The sequence below is a fragment of the Nomascus leucogenys genome, chromosome 22a (assembly GCF_006542625.1).
Source record: "Nomascus leucogenys isolate Asia chromosome 22a, Asia_NLE_v1, whole genome shotgun sequence".
NCBI classification, from domain to species: domain Eukaryota; kingdom Metazoa; phylum Chordata; class Mammalia; order Primates; family Hylobatidae; genus Nomascus; species Nomascus leucogenys.
The window spans coordinates 49,000,831-49,023,734 of record NC_044402.1 but is presented as its reverse complement, the minus strand read 5'-3'; the positions used below and the strand labels follow the sequence as shown (position 1 = coordinate 49,023,734).

The following is a 22,904-nucleotide window of genomic DNA, read 5'->3' as shown; positions in this document are numbered from 1 at the left end:
TCCTTCTCCCCTCCTCCCCCAGTTTCTCTATTATTAACATCTTGCACTAGTGTGGTACATTTGTTAAAATTGATGAGCCAATGTGATAAATTATTATTAGCTAAAGACCATAGTTTATATTATGGTTCACTCTTTGTGCTGTATATTCTATGGGTTTTAACAATGTATAACAACATGTATTCGCCATTACAATATCATACAGAATAGTTTCACTGCCTTAAAAATCCACTGAACATCACTTATTCTTCCCTCTTAAAATCCACTGAATGTCACCTATTCTTCCCTTTTTCCCTCCCCCTAAGCCCCTGGCAACCACTAATCTTTGCTGTTTCCATAGATTAGCCTTTTCAGGAATGTTATATAGATGGAATTATACAGTATGTAGCCTTTTCCAGATTGACTTCTTTCACTCACCAATATGCACTTAATGTTCTTCTGTTCTTCTTCCTTTTTGGTAGCTTGATAGCTCATTTCTTTTCCTTACTGAATATTTCATTGTCTGAATGTACCATAGTTTATGTATTCATTCATGTACTGAAGGACATCTTGGCTGCTTCCACGTTTTGCCTATCATGAACAAAGCTGCTATAAACATTCTTGGGCACGTTTTGTGTGGACATACATTTTCAACTTCTTTGCATAAATACCAAGGAACGCAATTACTAGATCATATGGTAAGAGTATGTTTAGTTTTGTAAGAAATTGTCAAACTGTCCTCCAACGTGGCGCTAATATTTTGCATTCCCACCAGCAATGAATGAAAGTTCCTGTTGCTCCACATCCTTGGCAGCATTTGGTATTGTCAGGGTTATGGATTTTGGCCATTTTGATAGGTGTATAGTGGCATCCCATTGTTTTAATTTGCATTTCCCTGAGGACTTATGTGGAGCATCTTTTCATATGCTTATTTACCATCTGTATATCTTCTTTGGTGACATCTGTCAGGGTCTTTGGCCTATTTTTTAAATTGGTTTGTTTCCTTATTGGTGAGTTTTAAGAGTTCTTATATATTTTGGATATCAGTCCTTTATCAGATATGTATTTTGCGAGTATTTTCTCCCAGTCTGTGACTTGTCTTTTCATTCTCTTGAACATTTTTTTTTAAACCAATGTTCTCTTCATGACAATATATGCATTCTCTAAGATGACCGAAGCTTTCTCTATCATGTTCCCTTGACTGTAATTGTTTTTCATATACTCAGTGTTATGATTTCCAGGTTTAATGTTTGTCAGCCAACAGTCTGAGAGACTTGACCTTCGCCCCTTATCCAAATGCTGGGGATGCACGCCAGCATAGTAAAATGCAAGTGCCATGTCTTAAATATAAAAACCTACCGATTTGTTGGATTCTTTTTTTCTGCCAAGGACACAGTGACAGACTGGCCATGGGCTACACTTGCAGCTATGTGCTGGCTGACACAGGCATATAAAATACTTTACTAAGTGGCAAAACGTGGGAATAGTATCTCCGGGTTTCCTTAAGCATTAGAAAAACATGTTGGGGCCGGGCGCAGTGGCTCACGCCTGCAATCCCAGCACTTTGGGAGGCCGAGGCGGGCGGATCACTTGAGGTCAGGAGTTCAAGACCAGCTTGGCCAACATGGTGAACCCTCATCTCTACTAAAAATACAAAAATTAGCCGGGGATGGTGGTGCATGCCTGTAATCCTAGCTACTCGGGAAGCTGAGGCAGGAGAATCCCTTGAACCCGGGAGGTGGAGGTTGCAGTGAGCTGAGATTGCGCCATTGCACTCCAGCCTGAGCAACAGAGCTAGACTCCGTCTCAAAAAAAAAAAAAAAAGTTGGTCGCCACTCAATTGAGAGTCGTGAAAACAATTTTAATGGGTAACTACCAGTATTTTCAAAACGACAAAAGAGTAAAACAGAAAATAGAAGGTAGAACATGTAATAAAAGTAACGATTGTTTGCGTTTCAAAACTGTGTGTAGACGTGTATTCCTTTTCTTTTCTTTTTGTTTTGTTTTGTTTTGTTTTTTTTGAGACGGAGTCTCTCTCCGCCGCCCAGGCTGGAGTGCAGTGGCGCGATCTCGGCTGACTGCAACCTCTTCCTCCCGGATTCAAGCGATTCTTCTGCCTCAGCCTCCCGAGTAGCTACAGGCGCGCGCCACCACGCCCGGCTAATTTTTGTATTTTTAATAGAGACGGGGTGTCACCATATTGGCCAGGCTGAGTCTCGAACTTCTGATATAGTGATCCACCCACCTCGGCCTCCCAAAGTGCTGAGATTACAGACGTGAGCCACTGCGCCCGGTCAGTAGACGTGTATTTCTTATAATCAGTTCAGTCAGACAAGTTTACAATGCACACGCATACCTGAAACAGTCAGGAGCAAATGACTGGCGGCGAAAATGTGTGGCCCAGCGCAGGGCGAACGTACACGTTAGCTAAAGCCTCTGGGAAATGAAGTTCAGGAACATCTTCGCGGAGTGTTCTGGGAACGCTGGTCCAGTGTGCCCGCCCGGCGCCGGCGTGCGGGGCGGGGCTCTGTCGTAACGACCGGAAGTGACCGTTGAAGCCGGTTGTAGGCGTGGAAAGAGGTTGGCGCTCTGGAAGTCCAGTTGCTTCGGCTCCCTGCGTTAGGTCTGGTGGCGGTCAATGCGCTTCCGGACCCGGGATCCGAGTGTGTGGATCGCTATAGGGGGAGGGGAGCTCAGGTATCACCATGGCAACAGCCAGCCCTCCGGACCCGTGACGTCACCGTTCTGGTTTCGCGCTTAGAGGCCTCTGCGGGAGAAAGCTGGGGAGTCCTCGAAGGCGGCGCACCTCGCCTCCTTCTGTGCGGGGCGGTCCCGCCCGGATCCCTCGGTGGGCTTTGTTCTTTTGTTCTGGCCTAAGGGGAAGTCGGGTGCCGGGCCCCGCCCTGCTTGTCCACCTTCCAGCTTTAACGCTCTGCAACAGGTGTGTCTTCGTGTTATCCGAGCTCGCAGGGGTGTGAGTCACAAGTGTGCACAGAGGGAACACACCTGGTCTGTGAATGCCCCGGCCAGATTCTAGGGTGGGCACCAAGGGTTTTTTGGATCTGAGGCAGAACCCGCATACCCGATCTCCACTCTGTTTTGTTCATCGGAGTGCCACACACCTCTCTAGTGCTCTCTTGGGGCACTTCTCTTGTGTAGCACCTCTTGGTCACTTTGCAAGACTCTGATGTGTGATTGTGTGACGTACGCTGCTGACGCCATCCTGTGTCTTTTAGGGTAGACAACCTCAGCGTGTTGCAGGCTCCCTGCAAGGGGAGCTAGACATTTGAGTCCCAGACCGAGGTACCAGCTGAAGGAACGCTGCCTGGCGAACCCTGGTGTTCAAGTTCCAGAGGAACGGGATGAGTTCCTGAGATGGAAGGTAGTGGGGTCGACTTGGGGGAGAGCGGGGTGATGGACGCTTGAGAACAGTCATGACTGGAGGATCAAATACTTGAGATCAGAGCAAGAGATTTGGAAGGAAGGAACGGTATGCTTAGGGATTAGCAAAGAAACCGAATTACATTGTAGGGAGAGATTCTTTTTTATAAAGAGATACTTGGGAGAGGAGTTTATTTTTTTCTTTCATTCCATTGGGGAATGAAAAGACATAATCATTCAGAATATCTGTGATCCTCACATGACTTCTGAATATTAAATATTAAAATTATAATCTTGAAGTCAGAAGACATCTTGGTAATATATCCCTTCAATGAGGGAGTCAGTTTTGAAATCTCCTTGGCAGATGGCTGTCTGTCAACCCTATGCCCGAACTAGTGTGGCATTAAACTCGCCATTTTGGGTGCAGACTATTCCCTTGTTGGCTTTCTTTTTTAGTTTCTTATATTAAACCGATGTACTTGTCCCTGTAACTTTTGTGTTGATCTTAGTTCTTAGTCCTCCAAAGAAAAGGAAGCTGTCTGTTCTTTCTTTCACACTGCTGCCCTTAAGATACGTGAATTCAGCTGTTACAACTCCTCCTCATAAATTCTTTTCTAAGCAATATAGCCTCACTTCTTTTGATTGGTCTGTGTAAGTATCTAGACCTCTTCTGTGAAAACTCTCCTGCTTGTCAGCATTTTTCTTAAAATGCAGTGCCTAATGGTAAACATAGTTCTTTGGATGTGCTTTGAAAAGTACCTGAAAGAATAATGTACTACTTCCTTTGACTCGGATTATACTTCTGCTGTTTGGCATCAGATCACATTTGCTTTAAAAACTATCAATGATGTACTGTAAACTTTAGATCTTTTTTACATAAACTGCAGTGATCTAGATTTACACCATTTTTGTGTAATGGAATTATTATTATCCTTAATGTCATGACTTACATTTATGATTGTTCAATTTTTTGGTCACATGTTTTAGGCTTTCAGAATGATTGTGAATCCTAATTTAGTTATTCAGTGCCTTAACTGTCCTTTCTAACTTAATGTCACTAGCAGATTTGATAAATATTCCTTCTGTTTCTTCCTACATGTCATTGAACAGGTCAGGGTGAGGACAGAGGATTATGACATGTCCCTATAGAGTTCCCTCTGCATTGGTGTTGTCTTTACATTCTTTAGGTATGGCTGTGCAATCAAGTTTGGTTTAACCTAACTATTATCATGCAGTCCTTTTTTTGCATTTGTTAAAAATAATATCATTAGAAGTCTTAACATTATTCACATTATTCATGTGAATAATGTAGGTTTGGTCCATACTTCTCTTCAATTTTTTGTACTTCAAGTATTTTTTACAGTGGATTTTTTTATATATATATTCTAAGTTTCTCAGAATTAAATCAGCCAAAGTAGTTTCATTAAAAGCCTTTGTTTTTTCTTTATTTTGGGGATTTCTCACAATTTTATCATTAGGATTAACTTTACTGAGCCTCTGTTCCTTGTAATCATAACTTATGTAGCACATACTGAGCATTTACTATGTGCCAGGCACACAGTTGGTTTCTGTAACTGTTGCTGTTTTTGGTTCTGTTGGTTGCTGTTACTTGGAATAAAAAGTATCTTACCTGAGACATTTCTCTTGATTCTGTTTTCCTAAAGTCTTAGGTACCTGTCTGTGCATGTAGAACATTTTCTTTCACTGTTAAGAACTTCCAAGATAACATCTTCATTTTTTTCTTAAGACTTCTGTTACAAAACAGTTTTTCTTTACTGGTCAAGATGAAGTTGAGCATAATAGTTCCCTTTATTGCTTCCTCTACTTTCTGAGGCATGGCACCATTAATATAAATTAAGAATTTCTTGATTAATACATTTTTTACAAAATGAAACTTACATACTTAGCCAAACAGTTGAAACTGCTTTTCTCCGTGTTATTCATTACCCCCACCTGCCTAAGCTGTCCATGGCATACTGTTGCCAGCATGGTGCTACTTTTGTTTTTTCTTTCTTTCTTTCTTTTGATTTATCTGCAGTTTCCATCAGGTTTCACACTCAGGATTATTGCATCACGTACAATAATCCATCTCTTAGTCTGTCTCTTTATATCAGATCATTTTGTGTAAATTTTACCCAGCTCTCTTTTAAACAGGGCTTGGTCATGAAACCCACACTAGGGCAGTTAGCTCTCTCTGGAATTTGAATCTTGGAACTAAAATCAGCTGGCACTGACCTACCCTAATGGTGGTATCCCAAAGAGATTGCCCTTGTACCTTAGTGGTGCAATTTTGATTCCCTGAAATTACTTGGGTTCTGTCCATTTGATTGTTTAGCTTTTCTTTTTATTCTTCATGTTCCCTACTGTCTTTATGTTTAGTCCCTTAGTTGATTTTTTTTTTTTTAAGTTATATAGTTTTAAGGTCTTATGTCTTCCAGCCCAACAAGCCTTGGTTAATGCCTAAAATATTGAGTTTCCCTTCTTTTTTTCAGGTGTACATTCACTTGGCTTATTGTCACTATCTCATGAATTTATGTGTGGTCATAAATATCCATCTTGACCCTTACCCGTTTTGATTGTTTTTTCTTAGTTTTTACCAAGCATCTCTTACAGCATTGCTAGTCTATTTCATACCTCATGTCTCATTCAAATTTTTTTTTTTGTTTTTGAGATGCTGTCTCGCTCTATCACCCAGGCTGGAGTGCTGTGGCGTAATTTCGGCTCACTGCAATCTCCCCCTCCCGGGTTCAAGCAGTTTTCCTGCCACAGCCTTCTGAGTAGCTGGGATTACAGGCACACGCCACCACGCCTGGTTAATTTTTGTATTTTTAGTAGAGACGAGGTTTCACCATGTTGGTCAGGCTGGTTGCGAACTCCTGACCTTGTGATCCACCTGCCTCAGCCTCCCAAAGTGCTGGGATTACAGGCGTGAGCCACTGTGCCCGGCCAGTGTCATTCAAATTTTATATCCAGAGACATCTTCCCTCGCTAGTCTTTCTGCCTACATTAAATTTCTAAGAGGAGAAAATTCTTCTTGTCTTACTTCTTTGTGGAAACAGGTGTACCTAGTTTGGTTTTCCTCACCACTATCTCCTCTTCAAGAGGATTTTGAAAGGTGTGTTTGTCAGACATTTGCCTCTAGTCTTTTAAAGATGAGGAAATTGAAGCCTAAAGGAGACAAGGGACTTGCATAATTATACATAATTAATTACCAGACGAGTCATTTTGAGAATCAGGCTTTCCTGTCAACCAGTACTCTGAATGGATTCCCCCAAGAGCAAAGTTTTTTTTGTTGTTGTTTATTAAGGTATAAGTTATATACAGTAAAGTGCACAAATACTGTACAGTATATAGCTTTTCAAATTTTCGTGTATGTATAAACTAGTATAACCAAGATATGGAATGTTTCTAATGCCCCAGAAGTATCTTGTGTGTCTGCCCAGTCAGTTATCCCTCCAGAAGTACTATTCTAACTTTCATTACCATAGATCAGTTTGGTTGGTTTTTAAACTTAATATAGTCATACAGTATGCATTATTTTGTGTCTGGCTTATTTTGCTCAACATTATGTTTAAGAGATGCATCCATGTTGTTAATTATGTTAGTGGCTCTTTCTTATATTTTGGAATAATCCATTGTATGAAAATACCATGGTTGTTTATGCTGTGTTCTGTTGAAAGGCATTTGGGTTGTTTCCAGTTCTGAGAGATTATGAATAAATCTGCAGTGAAGATCCTTGTACAAGTATTTGGTGGACATAAGCATTTCTATGGATGTAAGGACGGGAGTGGAATTGCTGAGTCATAGGATAGTCATATGTTTAGCTTAGTATAAACTACCAGTTTTCATAAGTGGTTGATAAATTTATACCATATACCAATCTAAAAAGTTCTAATTGCTTTATATTCTTGCCAGCAATTAGTATTGACCATGTCTGTTTAATTTAAGACATTCTGTTGGGTGGGTAGAGTAAGTAGCATATGTCATTGTGATATTTAATTTGCATTAATAGCAAAGTTTTCAAAGGGCCTATGAAGACTTTTGGAAAGTAATTGGATTATTTCTTCATATTTTATATGTAGCAGAGAAAAGGCAGCAGAAATAGTTTGCCTCATTTAATGAGGAACATAGATTGAGTCATATAATACATATGACTTCTAACTGTCTAGGTACAAAACTGAATCATAAAGGAATGCTTTACCTCCTGAGCCTACTGAGGAGGGTACCAGGGCCCCAGTTATCTTGTAACTTTTTTTGCATTCTAAAATACAAAGGAAATGGCATAGTTTCCGTTATTTTCAAATAGAAGAGTAAACGGAATTTATGGATTGCTGGGAATAGCTAAATTGAACAGAAGTCATATGGCTCCTGCTTCTTCCCCTAGATCTGTCCTCTCCAGACTCCACCCTTCTCCAAGGGGGACATAATCTACTCTCATCAGCCAGTTTTCAGGTAAGATGTGGTTTCTTGAAATGCCATTTTATTCTTTAGAGGGTGATTGTGTTTTTTTTGTTTTTTTTCTATTTATCAAAAAATCAGTGTTGGCAGTTCATTCTGGGCTTTTATCTATCTGTCTAGTAACCGCATTCCTAGCTGTGTCTCTCCAGCTTTAACTAATACATTCATTACTTACCACTTGCTTAGTATCTTTTTTTTTTTTTTTTTTTTTTGAGATGGAGTCTCGCTCTGTCACCCAGGCTGGAGTGCAGTGGCGCAATCTTGGCTCACTGCAAACTCTGCCTCCCGGGTTCACGCCATTCTCCTGCCTCAGCCTCCCGAGTAGCTAGGACTACAGGCACCTGCCACCACACCCAGCTAAGTTTTTTGTATTTTTAGTAGAGACAGGGTTTCACCGTGTTAGCCAGGATGGTCTCGATCTCCTGACTTCGTGATCTGCCCGCCTCGCCCTCCCGAAGTGCTGGGATTACAGGCATGAGCCACTGCGTCCTGCCGGGTTTGTCTTTTCTTTCTTTTTTTTTTTTTTTTTTGAGACAGAGTCTTGCTCTGTCGCCCAGCCTGGAGTGCAGTGGGGCGATCTCGGCTCACTGCAAGCTCCGCCTCCTGGGTTCATGCCATTATCCTGCCTCAGCCTCCCCAGTAGCTAGGACTACCGGCGCTCGCCACCAAACCCAGCTAATTTTTTTGTATTTTTAGTAGAGACGGGGTTTCACCATGTTAGCCAGGATGGTCTCAATGTCCTGACCTCGTGATCTGCCCACCTCGGCCTCCCATAGTGCTGGGATTACAGGCATGAGCCACTGCGCCCGGCCAGGTTTTGCTTTTTTAATCCAATCTGGAAATCTCTGCTTCTTGGGGTGTTTGGACCATTTGTATTCAATATGATCTTACATGTAATGTGTTACATTTAAATATAATGTGACTTTTGATATGGATAAGTCTTTTACCTTGCTGTTTGTTTTCTATTTGTATTTTTTCTTTTTTTCCTTCTATTCTTACCTTTTTTGGATTGAATATGCTTATGATTCTATTTTATCTCCTTCATTAGCTTATTAGCCATAACTCTTTGCTATTTTACTTGTTGCTTTAGGGATTCATATTTGTTTTAATCACCATTTACTTTCAAGTGATATTCCATTTTACTTAGAATAGTGTATTTCCATTCCCCCCACCGCAGTTTTTATGCTATTGTTGCCATATATTTTACTTGTTACATATGTTATAAATCCCATAATACTTTGTTGTTATTTTCTTTAAGCAGCCAATTATCTTTGAAAGAGATTTAAGTAATAAGAAAATAATTGTGTATAGTTATTATAATGCTCATTGTGTAATGATCATTTTCAGTATTCTTTATTTGTTTTTATAAATCAGTGGTTCACTATTGTGAGTGATTTTGCTCCCCAAGGAGCAACATTTGAGTGTTAGGGGACTTTTTTGATTGTCATGACTTGGTAGGGAGTACTATTAGCATCCAGTAGGTTGAGACCAGTGATGTCTTCATACACAGGACAGGCCCCCACACTTATCTAAAAGAATCATCTGGTCCAAAATATCAATAGCGCCAAGGTTGAGAAACCTTGGTGTCAAACCATATTTTCATCTGTTTTTTTTTTTTTTTAATCTCGTTGAATGACTTCCTTTAACATTTCTTGTAGTGTAGGTCTGCTGTGAATAATACTTTCAGGTTTCTATGTCTAAAGAAGTCTTTATTTTGCCTTTGTTTATTAATTCTAGTGTGACAGATTTCTTCTTTTCAGTATTTGATGTTGCTGCAGTGTCTGTTGTTTCTAACGAAAACGTTACTGTTGTTTTTATCTTTGTTTTTTTGTATTTGTGTGTCTTTTTTCCTCAGATTACTTGTAAGATTTTTTTCTATCACTGAGTTTAAACTATTTGATAATGATGTATTTTGGTGCAATTCTTTTGTGGTTATAATCAAGTTTGGAAAATAATCAGCTGTTATTTCCCCAAAAATGTTTTCTGGTCACCTCTCATCTTTCACCTCCTGCCCTGGTACTCCAATCACACATAAAGCAGGCCACTTAAAGTTCTCCTAGAGCTCCCCAAGGCTCTTTTTTTAAAATTATTTTTTTCTTTTATTTTGAATAGCTTTGATTTCTGTGTCTTTGAAGTTACTAATATCTCTTCTTCAAAGCTTACTCTTCTGTTAATACTACCTGGTAAATTTTTTTAAATCTCAAAACATTCTCATTTTCAGCTCTAAGAAGTTCCATTTAGGTTTTTTTTTTTTTAAATGTCTTTCATATCTTTGCCTAACATTTTGAACATATGGAATACAGTCATAAAAACTTTTGATGTTCTTGTCTGTTAACTCTAACATCTCTTCTGGGTTGGTTTCAATTGATTGACTTTTCTCCTTATTATGGGTTATATTTTCCTGCTTCTGTGCATTGCCTGATAATTTTTTTTTTTTTTTTTTGAGACGGAGTCTCACTCTGTCACCCAGGCCGGAGTGCAGTGGCACAATCTCAGCTCACTGCAACCTCTGCCTCCTGGGTTCAAGCAGCTCTCCTGCCTCAGCCTCCTGAGTAGCTGGGATTACGCACCACCACGCCTGGCTAATTTTTTTGTATTTTTAGTAGAGACGGTGTTTTGCCATGTTGGTCAGGCTGGTCTCAAACTCCTGACCTCATGATCCTCCTGCCTCGGCCTCCCAAAGTGCTGGGATTACAGGCATGAACCACCGTGCCCAGCCGCCTGATAATCTTTGATTGGATGCCACACACTGAATTTTACCTTATTGGGTTCTGAATATTTTTATATTCATATAAAATATTCTTGGCTGGGTTCGGTGGCTCACGCCTATAATCCCAGCACGTTGGGAGGCCGAGGCGGGTGGATCACAAGGTCAGGAGATCGAGACCATCCTGGCTAACACAGTGAAACCCTGTCTCTACTAAAAACACAAAAAAATTAGCTGGGTGTGGTGGTGGGCACCTGTGGTCCCAGCTACTCGGGAGGCTGAGGCAGCAGAATGGCGTGAACCTGGGAGGCGGAGCTTGCAGTGAGCCGAGATCACGCCACTGCACTCCAGCCTGGGCAACAGAGCAAAACTCCATCTCAAAAAAAAAAAAAAATTCTTGAACCTTATTCTGGGATGCAGTTAAGTTACTGGAAACAGTGTTTCTTTCAGGCCTTTTAAGATTTGTTAAGTGGGCCCAGAACAGCATTTAGTCTCAGCCTATCTATTCCTGACCATAGAGGCAGGACCATTCTGAGTATTCTACCCAATGCCTCATGAATTATGAAGTTTTCCATTTTGGCTGATGTATTTCCAACCCTTTTTGAGTGCTGGTACTGGTCCCTTGACTCCTTTTAGATGATTCTTTCACTGGCCCCAGATAGTCTCATCACACCCATGCACAGATTGGTACTTTTCTGAATGCTCTAGAGGGAACCTCTGCAGTTTTCCTTGCTTCTCTCTTTGTGTAGCTCTCTCCTCTCCAGTACTGTGTCCTGTGAACTCTAGTCACCTTGATTTTCCCAAACTCTCAGCTCTATCTCTTGAGTTCCAGAAATCTGCTGGGCTCCTCCTAGGTTCCACCTCCCTACACCAGTGTTTGGAAACTCTCAAGGCAGTAAGCTAGAGCAATTGTAGAGCTCACCTCATTTGTTTCCTGATTCTCAGGGATCACTTTTCTTTGTTACCTGAGGTTCAGTGTGTTGGAAACTTTTGTTTCATTTTGTCTGGAATGTATTTTTTATTTCATGTAGGAGAGTAAATCCAATTATTGTTAATTCCATCTTGGCCACAGCTTGATCCTATTGACATTTGTATTTTAAACTGTAAGCATTGTTAGGGCTGATCTAGTGTAAGCTTACTCTAGGGCTGTGTTTCAGGGACCCACGACCATGCTTCAGTTCAGTGATTTGTTGGAATGATTCATATGACTCAGTAGCATAAATCACGGCTAACAAATATTACAGCAAAGCATACAAAAGAGGATCAGAAGGAAAAGGGTATTCGTGAGCAGAGTCCAGAGAAATCAGGTACAGGCTTCTGAGTCCTCCTTCTGTGATGATCATACAGATGCACTTTCTCTGTTACTGTGAGCCACAGAAACATGAGAAATGTCTACCCAGGGAATCCTGCTTGAATCTTGGAGTCCGAATTCATAAAGGTTGCTGATCACATTGGCGTTTACCTGCCATATGACCAGCTATAGTATAGACCCCACACTCGGCACCTGGTACACTCATACATTTCCATGTTTCTTTAAACGATGTTGACAGTTTGGTACATCTTGTCCCAGTGCACTGGGCACACAGAATAACATCATTAATCAGTGACTAGGCACACAGAATTATGTCGATAATTAGTGACCATGGAAGTGTTCAAAAGTTTAGTTTTCAGAGCTTGCTCAAGGGTCAGAACCAAGGATCCAGGCATTCCTGGAATTTAGCAAGGAATGAGCCAACCAGACCTGCTGCTTATACTCTTTCCTCATAGTCTAGACTTGCCCTGCTCCTAAAGTGTCCTGGAACTGTTTGTGGGAGCCGACTGTGCACATAACTTCTCAACTCTATTCAGTTGCGTCATGTTGGTAACTTTGCATTGCCCATGGAGATTGTATTTACACCAGATTTGTGGTGTTCCTTTTCTCTGCAGCTCCCTCCTCTCCAGTATCTATCCTGTAGATTCCCTGCCTCAGTAGTTCTGAACTTTCAACTTTGTCTCCTCAGCTCAGTAAGACCACTGCTTTGCTAGAGCTCTGCCTCCCTGTTCTGCAGTCTGGACAGTGCCTCAGGCCAAAAGTTAAGGGGATTCTGGGGCTCATGTTAGTGTTTTCCTTCTCTCCGTATCACTTCTGTCCTGCCTGCTGTTCAAAATATGAAAACACCGTTTCAGATATATTGTTCAGTTTTATTTATATTGGAAGAGCTAGTCCAGTTGCTTTGTCATGGTTAGAGGGAAAAGTCCTAATGATTTAATATATTTGTATTTTTTAAACAAAGTTATTGCTCTCTCACTTAGTTTTAAATACATAGCAATAAAAAAAACAGGAAGTTTCCTCCATTGCCTATAGTTCCCACTACCCAGTCCCACCAATAGTATTTGGTTGAGTATTCTTTCAGATTTTTTTCTGTTCATTTACATATAAACTTTCTTCCTATTCATAAAAAGAAAAGTAGGATTATACCCTAGAGTGCAGTGGTATGATCATAGGTCACTGCAACCTTGAACTTCTGGGTGGAAGCAATCCTCTCACCTCAGCTTCCTGAGGAGCTGGGACTACAGGTGCATGCCACCATGCCCAGCTTATTTCTGTTTTTATCTTTAGTGCCAACGAGGTCTCACTATGTTGCACAGGCTGGTCTTGAACTCTTGGGCTCAAGCAATCCTCCCACCTCGGCCTCCCGAAGTGTTGAGATTGCAGGTGTGAGCCACCATGCCTGTCCTTCTGTGTACATATTTTCTAATGAGTACATATAGGTATACCTCATTTGATAACTATCTATATAAAGTGTTTTAGTATGGGTGTACTATATATTTTTTAACCACTAACCTATTAATGGACATAAAAGTTTGATTTTTTTTCCTTCCACACAAATGATGTTGAATTGGCAATTGTACATAGGTCTTTGTACCTAGAAGTGTTTCTGAAGAATAAATTCCTAGAAGTAGGAAGACCAGATTAAATGGTATATCCATTAAAGTTTTGATAGATCTTGTCAGATTGCCCCCCAGATAGACTGCATTTGGGTTCTGTTTCCACCATAGTACACATGAGCACTTCAGCAGTGTTACCCAGTCTGATATTTTACTGTTTAACTATATTTTTAGGGGAGGGGAGCATCTTTTCATGGTTTCACATTTTCCTCGGTGACTTGCCTATTTGGGTTATTGGCCTTTATTGTTGCTATTGTTATGGATAGTTGATCTTTTTTTTTTCCCCTTAACTTTTAGTTGACATGTAATAATTGTACGTATCCATGGGATACAAAGTGATATTTTGGTACGTGAATACAATGTGTAATGATAAAATCAGGATAATTAGCATATCCATCACCTTGAACATTTATCACTTCTTTGTGTTGTGAATATTCCGAATCCTCTCTTCTACTTTCTTGTAGTTACACACTAAATTATTGTTAACCATATTCATGCTATAGTGCAATAGACACTGGAACTTATTCCTTCCATCTACCTGTAACTTTGTAACTATTAGCCAGTCTTTCCCTAGCCTTCCCTCCTCTCTACCCTTCCCAGCCTCTAGTAAGCACAATTCTACTTTCTATGAGCTCATTTTGTTTTTGTTTGCTCCTAAATGTGAACGAGAACACGCGATATTTATCTTTCTGTGCCTGGCATATTTGACTTAACATAATGTCCTGCAGGTACATCCATGTTACCACTAATGACAAGATTTTGTTCTTTTTTTAAATGGCTGAATGGTATTCCATTGTGTATATATACCACATTTTCTTTATCCATTCGTCTGTTGATGGGCATTTAGGCTGATTCTATATCTTAGCTGTTGTCAATAAAGCCGTAGCAAACATGGGGATGCATGTGTCTCTTTGGTATACTGATTTCCTTCACTTTGGATAAATACCCATTAGTGGGATTGCTGGATCATATGGTAGTTCCATATTTAGTTTTTTCAAGACAGTGCCAAACTGTTTTCCATCATGATTGTACTAATTTACATTCCCACCAGTGGTGTATCCTTGCCAGCATTTGTTATTTTTTTTTTTTGTCTTTTTGACTAACTGGGGTGAGATGATATCTCATTATGGTTTTGATTTGCATTTAGTGATGTTGAGCATTTTTTCATATATTTGGGTGTTTATTTGTCTTCTTTTGAGAAATGCTTATTCAGATATTTCACCCACTTTTTAATGGTATTATTTATTTTTTTGCTGTTGATTTGAGTATATTCTGGATATTAGTCCCTTGTGAGATGAATAGTTTGCAGATATTTTTGCCCCTTCTACAGGTTGTCTTGAACTCTGTAGATTGTTTTTTTTTTTTTTTTTTTTACTGTGCAGAAGCTTTTTAGTTAAATTGTGTTTTGTTTATGATATCTTATAGATGTTTTACATTGTTATGTGGTTATATCTATCAATCTCTCTCTCCATCGTGTAAATTTTGCCTTCCAGATTTCAAGCTTATACAAATATTTTCCTGTTTTTTATTCTATTTTATTTTGACTTTTTCTTTAAAATTCCATCTTTAGGTTGGCAGGAATTTTTGTGTGTGTTGTGAAGTAAGGATCGCACCTTAATTTTTTGTTCATAGACGGTCGTTTGTTATGGCATGCTTTAGTGACTAATCCATCTTAACTAATTTCACTTTTAACTTTTAATTTAACAAATTAACTTTTAACCAATTTGAAAGCTGCTGAATGCCTTTTAACTCTTATAAATATGAATCTGTTTCTGGATTTTCTATTTTATTTCATTTTGTTTTATTCCAGACTTGGCCATTTTTAAATTACTTTATCTTTTGAAATGTATTAGGGCAAGTCTTTCCACCTCTCTTTTTCAAAAAACCTTTGGGTGCTTTTGCACATTGTAGGTAGTAAAAATTATTGATGATAATAGTTAAACCATTAATACTTAACATATCTTGGAACACAGAGATGATGATGGTAATGATGATGAATGGCCATATTGACTGAGCACTTATTATGTGCCAGGCGTTAAATTAAGCATTTCACATGGAATGTTTTATTTAATTCTTACAATAACCCAATGGATGAGGCACTGTTTTTACATTTATTTTATAAAGGAGAAAATGTCAAGATCACTTTGCAGACATCCTATAGACTGCCTTACTTCTGTCAGTATTGCTAACTTTACCCCTTTCCTAAGTAAATGCTTATGGCTAAGCAGAAATATGTTTGGTATTTCAGGAATCGGTGACTTTCAAGGATGTGATAGTAGACTTTACCCAGGAAGAATGGAAACAGCTGGACCCTGGCCAGAGAGATTTGTTCAGGGATGTGACATTGGAAAATTATACACACCTGGTCTCTATAGGTAAGGATAACTTCTCTGAGTTAATATCAAGGGGTGTGCAGGGGGAGGGTTCTCTCTTGTGCTCAGGGGAGTTTGCCTTTAAGTTTAGTAACCAACAATTTCTAAATTTCTAAAGGTTTTGAAAAGGTTTCTACCATCCTAGCAAGCAGAGGGACAAAATAATAATTTTCCTGAACCCCGATCAGTTCCCAAATTATACTCCCACCATGTCTGGGAACTGGTAACACTAAAGCTTGATATGCTATCCACTCCCATCAGGTTTTTACTACATATCATTTCTTCTAAAGACAAAGTGGTAATTGAATTCTGATATGGTACTTTTCCCTTACTGCAGGTTTCTTTTTTTTTTCCCCTAATGAACAGGACTCCAAGTTTCTAAACCTGATGTGATTTCCCAGTTAGAGCAAGGGACAGAGCCATGGATCATGGAGCCAAGCATTCCAGTAGGTACCTGTGCAGGTAAGTCATGGATGCCAGCAGATGAATATCATTAACTCCGACTGTCAGCCTGATAGGAGAGGATTTTATGTCGGAAGTGTAGATGTACTTTCTTCCCTTTAAAGTATTTCCTGTGGAGAAATGGGAAAACATCCGTTTTCTGGACTTTCTTTATGCTTTGTTATGTCACTGATTGTTGCAATATATATTCTATGTTGTGCCCCTTTTTGAGGAGATGTCCTTCCTACCTTTTTATGAAATCCACCTCTCGAACTGGACTCTGAATTACATCTCTTTCTACTTCCTTTAGGACCATGATCTCATAATTATCACCATACTTTTCAGTCCTTACAATTTTTCATTTTGGATCTACGGGCTCCATTCCTAGTACTTTTGAATAGAAATACATAACCTGTATTTCCAAATAGATTTACTCCACAATACGAATCTTTATGGCCACCATTCAGTTTCTCTTTTCTTTCCCAAGCAAACTCGATAAAAATGAGTTCTATACCTGCAGGCTTCATTTCTTTATCACCTAATTCTTACCTAGTAACATGTATAGCTTCTGACTTTTTTTTTTCTTTTTTTGAGACAAAGTCTCACTCTGTTGCCCAGGCTGTAGTGCAGTGGCGTAATCTTGGCTCTCTGCAGCTTCTGCCTCCCAGGCTCAAGCAATCCTTCCACCTTAGCCTCCCGAGTAGCTAGAACTACAGGTGCACTCCACCATGCCTGGCTAATTTTTGTATTTTTAGTGGAGACAGGGTTTCGCCATGTTGCCTAGGCTGGTCTTGAACTCCTGGGCTCAAGTGATCTACCCGCCTTAGCCTCTCAAAGTGCTGCAATTACAGGTGTGAGCCACTGCATCTAGCTAGCTTCTGATTTTATCACTTTATCATATGGTTTTTGAAATTATGAATAACTTTCTTCTAAATCATCAGTTTCCAAACTGCATGAAGTAACCTAAGGATGTGACCCTGGAAAAACAAACAAACCTAGTCATTCTAGGTAAGGGATATGTCTCTAGAGTTAAAGGGATGTAGGTGAGGTTCTTCTTTATGGGGGAAAAATGTATGCCATGTTCAAACTTTAGCAAGTTTCTAACTGGAGTACCACTCAGAGATTTTTTTTGCAAATAGGCAGTTAGGTGTTACGAATGTTCAACAGGGTTGCATAGAATGTAACATCCCCCCAACCTCTGCCCTACCTCCAATCATGAATACTTTTTTTTCATATCACATCTGTAAAATGTTTCTCTTAGAATGGTTTCATGGAACATACTTTAGAAAGCTTAATTTAAAAAAAAGGAAGAACTTTAATAACTGGGACTTATGGTTAGTTAACTTTTGGAAAAAGCAAGTTGTCAAGTTTTATTACAAACTAAAAATGAAGTTTTACTTGACCAGATAGAAAACCATTTTAAACCATTTAAATGTATATTGAAAAACTTAGGCTTTTCAAAAAATACTTTTTACCAAAAAGATTTATTTAGGCAAAAATAATAACCCCCACACCCGTGTTGTATAGATAATTTATATAGTTCCAGTTACCTGGTCAGTGAACAGAAGGCAAGCACTTGAGATATTTAGCTCCCTTCTTTTGGTTACTTTTTATTGCTGGAATTTGACCTGATAATGATAGTCTTGGTAAATCAGCCCTCAATTCTATCTTTATCAGCATCTAGAATGGATTTATTCTTAGCTGGTGAGTTGGCTGCTTTTGTCTTTATAAAAATGATGTATAGTTTTGTAGATATCTCTACAGCTAGTGATATTGTGACAGTACCTACATTGAGTTGGCCACTAGCCCTGGGCCTAGTCTACATGATTTCCCTCATCCTCTCTATTGCCATCTTCTCGGAGCTGTCTTGATGATCTTGACCCTCAGAATCATGATCTATAACCCTGATATATATCTGTCTCACTGGTCTACCTTGTTTTCTTGTCCACTGGTTGTCAACACCCTCGATTACTTCTCCACGCATGGGATGTCAGAATACTATAGTCAATGTCTGTAGACTTTGTGTGTAGTAAAGAGAGAATTGCTTTCTGCAATAGGGATGGTATTTTTCAATCTGGTCTTTAGGAACTTTCTCCATCCCTTCATTTTTTGCCCTGCCCCTTATATTCTAGTAATTCTGTTGGTTATTGATTAGAGGACATGACAACATAGATAACATTGGCCATGGTCTGTTTCATGTTGCCTTTGGGTGGAACTTCAACCCAGGTTGGAGATCTGCCACTTCCATGAACTGTTCTTTAACAGCATCAGACTCCATGGTCTCCATATCTTTCATTGTGAGGTACTTCCAGAGGTATTCTTTATGGCTACCTGCTGTGCAAACATATCTTCCCTGGTGTCATTTCTGTTGATGAAAACATATTTATTTCTTGAACAATCGGCTGTTTCCAAACCCTGTATTGTATTGATCTTGTCTCTCCTGTAGAAATTCTATTGCTATGAGGCTGCCTACACTAATACATGCTGTGCTATTACCCGTAGTGCCAGGTGTGGAGGGGATGCTAAGCAGCTCTGGGGTCTGCCCCACTGCTCGTGCTTGCAGTGATAGTGGTAGTGGTAGTGATGGTGACTGGGCTTGCAATATGGGAAAGATTCAGGATCCTCTGGGGTCTGCTGTAAACTCCTGATACCATTGAAACTGAAGAAACTGTTTTAAACGCAGCCTTTGTTCTTTAAGGATATTGCCAGCATTGACTACGCTGCTTCTTTTAGTTGTCATCCCTCTTGTTTTGGGCAACAGTTTACTTCCTGATTATGTACTTTCCTGGTTGTGTTTCTTCTGTTGTTTTGTGTGTTTGCTGATAAACTGCTTTCTTTCATTAGTATATTTTATTAATTCTGTTACCCTGACTATTCTCAAGGATCTTCCCTCTGCCTCTGCTCTTTTTCACATGTATTTCTAAGGCTTTAGCTATTCTTGTCCTTCCTTTTTTGAGCTGATACTTTCCATCCTACATTTGAACATCCTCGTTATTCTGATGTTGGCATCTTTCACTTCCACAAACACTACTATAGTCCAGCTCTCCATTTCTTTTCTTAATTCTCAAAATGCCTAGACTTGAACTTGTTAGTTTCTCCCTGCTAAATTATTTCTCAACTATTTACAACTCTTCCCATATCTAGCAATGACGTGATTATTTATTCAGTGTTCCAGGCTAAAACACATGGGGTCTTAGCTAATAAATCTTTCGTGTTTGTTCTGTCTTTAAATCATGGTTCTTGGATTTTTTGTTTTGTTGTTTATTAGCAAGGAATCCCAATTCAAACTGCCCCCTTCAGATTCAGTTCATCTCTGTCTACTCTTAGCCATCTCTGTTGTCATCTTTTTAATCAACTATTACCTTAAATGTATTTCCTTACTGGTTCTTGGAGATTATCTATGAAATTGAATTAGACATTCTTTTGCCACTTTCGTATTTTATTTATAATTCTCCTTAGCTCCTTCCAGCTGTCTCCCCAAATAATATGGCTATATATTTGAAAACCATTAGAATTTTCTGAGGGATTTATTTTTTTGTATCATTATATTATTCCCACAATAGCAGTTTATTTTTTCTCTATTCAGAGAACACTGGAATTTTCTTTTTCTTTTAGACTGGGAGACAAGACTTGAAAATAGTGTGTCAGCCCCAGAGCCTGACATTTCTGAAGAAGAGCTATCTCCAGAGGTAACAGTGGAAAAACACAAAAGAGATGATTCTTGGAGTTCCAACTTGCTAGAAAGTTGGGAATATGAAGGCAGTTTAGAGAGGCAGCAGGCAAACCAACAGACACTGCCAAAGGAAATAAAGGTAACCGAAAAGACAATACCCAGTAGGGAAAAAGGCCCTGTAAATAATGAATTTGGGAAAAGCGTCAATGTGAGTGCAAACCTTGTAACACAAGAACCATGTCCAGAAGAGACCTCTACTAAAAGAAGCATCAAACAGAATTCAAACCCAGTTAAAAAGGAGAAATCTTGTAAGTGCAATGAATGTGGGAAAGCCTTTAGTTATTGTTCAGCTCTTATTCGCCATCAGAGAACACATACCGGAGAAAAACCCTACAAATGTAATGAATGTGAAAAAGCCTTCAGCCGGAGTGAAAACCTTATAAACCATCAAAGAATTCATACTGGAGATAAACCATATAAATGTGATCAGTGTGGAAAAGGCTTCATTGAGGGTCCATCTCTTACTCAGCATCAAAGAATTCATACTGGAGAAAAACCATATAAATGTGATGAATGTGGGAAAGCCTTTAGTCAGAGGACCCATCTTGTTCAGCATCAGAGAATTCATACTGGCGAGAAGCCATATACTTGTAATGAGTGTGGAAAAGCCTTTAGCCAGAGAGGCCACTTTATGGAACATCAGAAAATTCATACAGGAGAAAAACCTTTTAAATGTGATGAATGTGATAAAACCTTCACCAGGAGCACACACCTTACTCAACATCAAAAAATTCATACTGGAGAAAAAACCTATAAATGTAATGAATGTGGAAAGGCCTTCAATGGGCCCTCAACTTTTATCCGTCATCATATGATTCATACTGGTGAAAAACCATACGAATGCAATGAATGTGGGAAAGCCTTCAGCCAGCACTCAAACCTCACTCAGCATCAAAAAACACATACTGGGGAGAAACCCTATGATTGTGCAGAATGTGGAAAATCTTTTAGTTACTGGTCATCCCTTGCTCAACACCTGAAAATTCATACTGGAGAAAAACCTTACAAATGCAATGAATGTGGAAAGGCCTTCAGTTACTGCTCATCCCTTACCCAACATAGGAGAATTCACACGAGAGAAAAGCCCTTTGAATGCAGTGAATGTGGAAAGGCTTTCAGTTATCTCTCAAACCTTAATCAGCATCAGAAAACTCATACTCAAGAGAAAGCTTATGAATGTAAAGAATGTGGGAAAGCTTTTATTCGGAGTTCGTCTCTTGCTAAGCATGAAAGAATTCATACTGGAGAGAAACCCTATCAGTGTCATGAATGTGGGAAAACCTTCAGTTATGGTTCATCCCTTATTCAGCATAGGAAGATCCATACTGGAGAACGACCTTACAAGTGTAATGAGTGTGGGAGAGCATTCAACCAGAACATACACCTTACACAGCATAAGAGAATTCATACAGGAGCCAAGCCTTATGAGTGTGCTGACTGTGGTAAAGCCTTTCGACATTGTTCATCTCTTGCTCAACATCAAAAAACTCACACAGAAGAAAAACCCTACCAGTGTAACAAATGTGAAAAGACCTTTAGCCAGAGCTCCCATCTAACTCAGCATCAACGGATTCACACTGGGGAGAAGCCATATAAGTGCAATGAATGTGACAAAGCCTTTAGCCGGAGCACTCATCTGACTGAACATCAGAATACTCATACTGGAGAGAAACCTTATAACTGTAATGAATGCAGAAAGACTTTTAGCCAGAGCACATATCTCATTCAGCACCAGAGAATTCATTCAGGAGAGAAGCCTTTTGGATGTAATGATTGTGGAAAATCCTTCAGATATCGCTCTGCTCTCAACAAACATCAGAGACTGCATCCTGGCATATGACAATTCTAGGAACATCATAAATTTAGGGGATATATTTACTTTGGTTTGTCCTTTTGTTAAGTACTGAAGAATCAGAGTGGATTTAGAAACTACCTTGAAATCTTTTCAATTTTCACTATCATGTTATGGAATGGAAAGTACATTGGGCTGAACTAATCCAATTGTTATTAAGCCACTTTGTGACATTAGAAAACTCTACTGTTTTAAGCTTTAGTTTCCTTTATGGAATGAAGGATTTGGAGTAGATTATTTCAAAGGTAGTTTGGAGTTTTATAATCAGTTTTGTATATTTACAATATTTTCTTGAATGGGTTTACTATACATCAGCATTTTGCTGTGTTGCATCTAGAATGTGTATGTTTATGCATGTTTCACCAGTAGAATTTGTGCTTCATAACTAGATTGGGGATCTAGTATGCTCCTGCTCTAATGCATTTACATTGTTTAGGTAACTGGTTCCTAATAAAAAGAATCATAAAATACCCTCAAATTAACAATTCAATTGCATATAATAGCCTAACTCAGTAAGAATATTAAAACTTACTATTATTCTTCTTCTAGTCTGTTTTTAATATTCTAGGAGTTTACCACAATTACAGAGTTCCGCTTCTACAACTTAAACTGATGTTATTTTACCCTGGTTGCATATTGGAGTTACCTAGTGTCTTAATTTGTGCTGTTGTGTTAAATTACAATAGACTAGGTATCTTAAACAATAGAAATTTGTTTAAAGCTGGAAGAAGCTAGGAAGTCCAAGATCAAGGTGCTAGCAGATCCGGTGTCAAATGAAGGCCCATTTCCGTTTGCAGACACCTGTCTTCTTCTTGTGTTCCTACATGGTGCTAAGCAGAGACAGAGCAACCTCTCATATCTCTTTATAAGACTACTAATCCCATTGGTGAGGGCTCTACCCTTATGATCTAATCACCTCCCAAAGGCCCCCCTCCTAATACCATCACATTGCAGATTAGGCTTTCAACTAGAAATTTGGAGAGAACATATTAAGTCCATAACACCTGGAGAACTCTACAAAATTATCTTGCCAAGGCCCTACAACTCCAGAGACTA

The 22,904-nt window shown here is 39.3% G+C and overlaps 1 protein-coding gene across 3 annotated transcripts; it reads left to right on the top strand.

Annotated features, from left to right (window-relative positions):
* The first annotated feature begins 2,527 nt into the window (after positions 1–2,527).
* On the top strand, positions 2,528–22,396 carry ZNF184 (zinc finger protein 184). Of its 3 annotated transcripts, none has more exons than XM_003271950.1 (6): positions 2,528–2,673; positions 3,213–3,358; positions 7,742–7,809; positions 15,699–15,825; positions 16,189–16,284; positions 19,879–22,396. In XM_003271950.1, the coding sequence occupies exons 2-6, from the start codon at positions 3,352–3,354 to the stop codon at positions 21,834–21,836; spliced, it is 2,256 nt and encodes a 751-aa protein (XP_003271998.1). In that variant the 5' UTR covers positions 2,528–2,673; positions 3,213–3,351; the 3' UTR covers positions 21,837–22,396. The 3 variants fall into 3 exon arrangements, with proteins under 3 accessions (XP_003271998.1, XP_003271997.1, XP_030659492.1); XM_003271949.2 differs by having other exon boundaries at positions 2,528–2,917; XM_030803632.1 differs by lacking the exons at positions 2,528–2,673; positions 3,213–3,358 and adding an exon at positions 6,416–6,472.
* Positions 22,397–22,904: the final 508 nt, after the last annotated feature.

What these genes read in the sequence shown, in the direction of transcription:
- ZNF184 (XM_003271950.1), top strand. An exon ending in TCTCATCAGCCAGTTTTCAG is followed by an intron (nt 7,810 to 15,698) that starts GTAAGATGTGGT and finishes TTGGTATTTCAG; the next exon opens with GAATCGGTGACTTTCAAGGA. An exon ending in TACACACCTGGTCTCTATAG is followed by an intron (nt 15,826 to 16,188) that starts GTAAGGATAACT and finishes CCTAATGAACAG; the next exon opens with GACTCCAAGTTTCTAAACCT.